Below are 5,000 nucleotides of genomic sequence, written 5' to 3' on the forward strand. Positions count from 1 at the left end.
TCATTTACTTATTTATTTACTTCAAAATTTTCGTTGTGTCTTGCAACCTTTTTCCATTGAAAATTTTGGGAAAAATAAATAAGTAAATGTGTGGAAATCGAACCAGTGAGTGTGTTAAATAATAAGGCACTAAAACAAAATGACTCTCCCCATACACAATAATATATATATATATATATATATATACAGAGAGAGAGAGAGAGAGAGAGAGAGATGTATGTATGCACATCTATCTATCTATCTATCTATCTATCTGTGTGTGTGTGTGTGCGTGTGTGTGTGTATGTTCATTTGTATATATATGTGTATGTATATAAATCCATACATGCATATACATATTCAAAGTACTTGACTAAATAAAAGAATATTTAGACTTTCACTGCACCCCCTCCCATCCCATCACCATCCTCTTTACGATCGCAACCTGTTTGTGCTCAGTCTTCAAGTACTGTCTTGGGTCTCGGTGATTGTCTTGGCATTGCTTTTCATTCATGCTTCCATTAATGAAATATGTTCCTGGCCATTGTATTGGAGTTGATATTAAATACACCATTGTACACCCTTCCCACCTTTCTCTCTTGCAAATGTATAAGATTATGACCATCAGATGTATATTAATTATATATACACATGTATCATGGAGAAATTACCCTAGCAGACAACATAAATATAGCATCATATTTTCAATGGTTGTATTAGACATCTACATATATATGTTGTGTGTGTGTTTGTGTGTGTGTATGTATCTATTTCTCTGTCTGTATATGTCATTAGCAATATTGCAACCCCAAACAAATTTGAGTAGTCGTTGTTTATATTCCCATATGATCGGGATTAAAAAGTCAAACTATAAGCTTATATAAATAATTCCAAAGTAGAATATATAGAATATTTTGGCCTAACATTTCAAAAAATTCTTCATCAGAGACAATAGTATTTTCTTTTGGTAAGAAATAGAAAGAAAAAAGGAAAATAAAAATGCTGAATCAGAGAGGAGTGGGATGAAGTTAAAATGGTGAAAAACAGAGAGAAGTTAGAAGGAGATTCTATTTGATGGCATCTAGGGCAGACTAACTTTCTCGCCAAAAAATGTGACAAGAAAAAAAATCCACCCCGGGTCCTATATACAAACTTGGACCTCCAATAAGCTTGCTTTTTCCTTGCATGTTTTATTACTGTAATCATGTAAGATATTTTCACTATCATGATTTCCTGCTTTATGGTTAGCTCTCATGCTAACTTGCTTTTTATATACAGTGTACTCAAGAAGACCCTCGCACCACAACAGAATTGAGATCCTAAAACTAAGGTGTCACATAAAATGCATTGGTGTGGGTGTTGGTACCATGTAAAAGGACTGGTGATGGTACCACATAAAAAGCATCCCGTACGTTCTGTAGAGTGGTTAACATTTGGAAGGGCATCCAGCTGTAGAAACCAAGCCAAAATAGATTATGGAACCTGGTACAGCCTCTGGCCTGGCTAGTTCCTATCAAGCTGTCCAACCCATGTCAGCATGGAAAATAGATGTTAAAAGTTGATGATGATGATGATGATGGTGATGCTGATGAATGTTTTCTGTTATTGGTAAGGTATTTTTGTAATGTTTTGTAATGTACTGCAAGATTGCTTTAAATACTGAAGGCTTTAATACACTAAGAACTTTTTTCCTGTCTGTGCTCTGTTGAAACTGAGGTGCATTTGATATATTCATGCATCTTTTATGCAATTAAATATGGTATATACCTGATAGCAATCAAAGAAGGGTGACAGTCAACAAAGACACTATCTTTTATATTTTACTTGTTTCCGTCATATGGTGCAACACAGTGGGACTGAACCTGAAACCATGTCATCAAGAAGGAAGCTTCTTACCACACCTGCATCTAGGTATGTATGTGTGTGTGTATGTGTGTGTGTGTGTGTGTGTGTGTGTGTGTGTGTGTTTGTGTCTGTCCCCACTCCATTGCTTTAGAACCAGTGTTGGTTTGTTTACATTCTATAACTTAGCAGTTCAGCAAAAGACACCAGTGGAATAGAACAAATATTAGACTTACAGGTAAGTACTAGGGTTGACCACAGTCCTATGACTGAAACAAGTAAAAAGATGTATCTGGAGGATGTTGGAGCTAGATTATTCTGCCATCCATCTTTGATTTTGACAGCAATATCCCTTTCTGCTGAAGACTGTGTTGCAGGGTGGATGGTGCTGATGGAATGTTTGTTTCTTGTGCAGCATAATTTAACATGAAGAGTGTGAATGTCGATGACTGACAATGTATGATGTCTGGGTTTGTAACCTGACTAGAAGTCGAAGGTTTGTATAGAAAACTATGCTCATCACTACACTCTGGTATCTGGTATCTGTGGCCAGGACAGTTACTCTAGAACAAGCCAGAGACAGTGATTCTATGCAATAGCTTCCATGCTGATAGAGAAAAATGACAACCATTATATTTGCTGCTGGCATATAATGCAACTTTCTCTTTAAAAAAACCTGTTTTATATGTGTCATAGTTACATTTTAAGTAAAATGATTTTCCTAACAATATTGCTTCGTAAACTTTTATTTTTTAAAATATCTCCTGATATCTTTTTCTTGTTTCAGACTGTGGCCATGCTGGGGCACCTTCTTGAAGAATTTTTAGTCGAATGAACTGACTCCATTACCCATTATTTTAAGCTGGTACTTATTCTATCAGTCTGTTTTGCTGAACTGCTAGGTTACAGGGACATAAACACAGTAACACTGGTTGTCAAGCAGTGGTGGGAACCAACACAGACACAAAGACACAGATGCATATATATGACAGGCTTCTTTTCAGTTTCTGCCTACCAAATCCACTCACAAGGCTTTGGTCAGCCCGAGGCTATAGTAAAAGACACTTGCCCAAGGTTGGGACTGAACCTGGAACCGTGTGGTCGGGAAGTAAGCTCCTTACCACTCAGCTATGCCTGTGACCTAAAAATATTGCTTCCTAAGCATTTTTTTTTTCAAAAGTAAATTTTTTTTAATGAAACAATGGCATCTTATACTTTAGCAAATAACAGTGAATAACATGAGTCCTTTAGTCCAGCCCTATACAATTCCTGCCAGATTTTTTCCCTCTTTGCTCATGACTTTAGCAGGCCATTCCAAGACCGATGATAGTGATATGATTAATATACTTCTTAAACAGTTGTAAGTCAGAGGCTGCGACCAGATCAAAAAAAAAAAAAGAGAAAAACTGGAGAAAGAAGAAACCTATGCAAGGAGTGAATTCTTGAGGGCCAAGATCTAGAAGGGGAAAAACTGATAGGGTTAGTATTAGTGTAGGATCAAAAGATTCACACTTTATGTATTTGATTATTAATATGGATGACTCACTTCTCAGGTATTCTACATTTCCACTGCGAGACACTGAAAAATTGAAAAGAAGAATGAAAATTTACAATTGGCACAAAAAGCATATTTATGTGTGTGTGTGTGTATTTGTGTGTGTGTATCAAATAGGTAGAGTGGAGTTTGTAGTATAACGTTTATAAAGCCCACTGTTCACTTATTGCTTATACTCTACAATTGAGGAAAAGCTTACAGATTTTCTATTTGTTTGAAACCTGAGTTTCTACATAGAAAGTTCTTCTTTAGACAACTTCAGATGGCTACTAATGATGCAATGCACTTGGATAATTCCGTATAGCTTCATTGGAGCTTCAAAAAGGGAGTGCAATTTTATTTGGGATAGCATTTACATGTGTGTGTGTGTGTGTGTGTGTGTGTGTGTGTGTGTGTGTGTGTACAGACAACTGTGTATATATAGTTCAAGACATAATTTCTTATTTCCTTGTCACTTATTTAATTTCTTATATATATGTATAATATATGATGATATATATATATATATATATGTCTAAATATAAGTCTAAATACCCAAAAGCTGAAACCTGGTTTGTGGATATCCCTAATTGCATAATATTTTTATTTGTGCTGTTAAATGTTTTAATTCTTTCTGTTTTCCTCGTATACTGTTTTTCTCTGTTATCTTGGTGTGCTACAGTGGATTAATTTAAAACTTAGCTCTTATTTCTAGAAGGTAAGATGCTTGTTAAGCATCATTACGCTTCGTGCAAATTTATAATTCATAGCTATTTAAAGCTATTATAACTGCGTTCCACCCATGTCACTGCTGGTGATATCATCAAATTTAAAATTTATCCACAGATGATATGAACAGTAGTAACATCTAATTTCAAATCTCAGTGTTTGGATGTTTCATTTATATATATATATATATATGTATATATATATGTTGCATATAGTCACCAAAAAACAAACTAAATAAATGGTGTTGTTCAAAGTCCCTTGTGATATTTGTTCTGCACTATGTTACAAAGACTCCCTTATCAGTTCTCCCCATTAGAAATATAGTGAACCAATGATTGCTTCATTGAAAACCTGTATGTAATGACACTATAGTTTGCCATTTGTAGTATTTAGAATATTATTAGTAAATAAATGTTATGTAGAGCAATATATATATATATATATAAATATTAATACTCACTTGCATAATTATCTCTCTGATAGTCCGGGTTGATATCAATAAACTTTGATGACAAACCTCCAAATATAGGCAAATCCAGTTGCATCTTGGTCAGGGAGTTTAGGAAATGATACTGGAAGAGAAATAGGAACATATACTTTTAATAAATGTACACACACACACACACACACACACACATATACTGTAAATTGTTTTATTCTTTTATTTGTTTTAGTCATTTGACTGCGGCCATGCTGGAGTGTGGTATGACGTCAGTGTCTGGGGAGGCTGACCGGAAGGGCGAGTCGACCGGAAGGGGAAAAAGGGCAGAGGGAGCCTCGATCGGGATTCGTGCCCTTTTCGAACGGGGCTGCGGTCAGGACAAGACGTGTTAAGCGACGGTCTAGGTTTGGGAAGGTTTGGGAGAAGCAGCTGCAATTCCTGGTGTACTTTGGGTCGGGGCAAGCTTCAAGGATC

At 35.7% G+C, this 5,000-nt stretch overlaps 1 protein-coding gene across 1 annotated transcript in view; it reads right to left on the reverse strand.

The window, feature by feature from the left end:
- The window catches only part of LOC106867818 (inter-alpha-trypsin inhibitor heavy chain H5), a 66,881-nt gene that overhangs the window by 32,226 nt on the left and 29,655 nt on the right, over window positions 1–5,000 (reverse strand). The window contains exons 7-8 of the mRNA XM_014912841.2: window positions 4,545–4,656; window positions 3,368–3,400 (exon numbers count right to left, since the gene is read on the reverse strand). Coding sequence (XP_014768327.1) covers window positions 3,368–3,400; window positions 4,545–4,656 — 145 coding nt within the window. The remainder of the gene's footprint in view (window positions 1–3,367; window positions 3,401–4,544; window positions 4,657–5,000) is intronic.

Source organism: Octopus bimaculoides, chromosome 23 (genome assembly GCF_001194135.2).
Source record: "Octopus bimaculoides isolate UCB-OBI-ISO-001 chromosome 23, ASM119413v2, whole genome shotgun sequence".
Classification (NCBI taxonomy): Eukaryota; Metazoa; Mollusca; class Cephalopoda; order Octopoda; family Octopodidae; genus Octopus; species Octopus bimaculoides.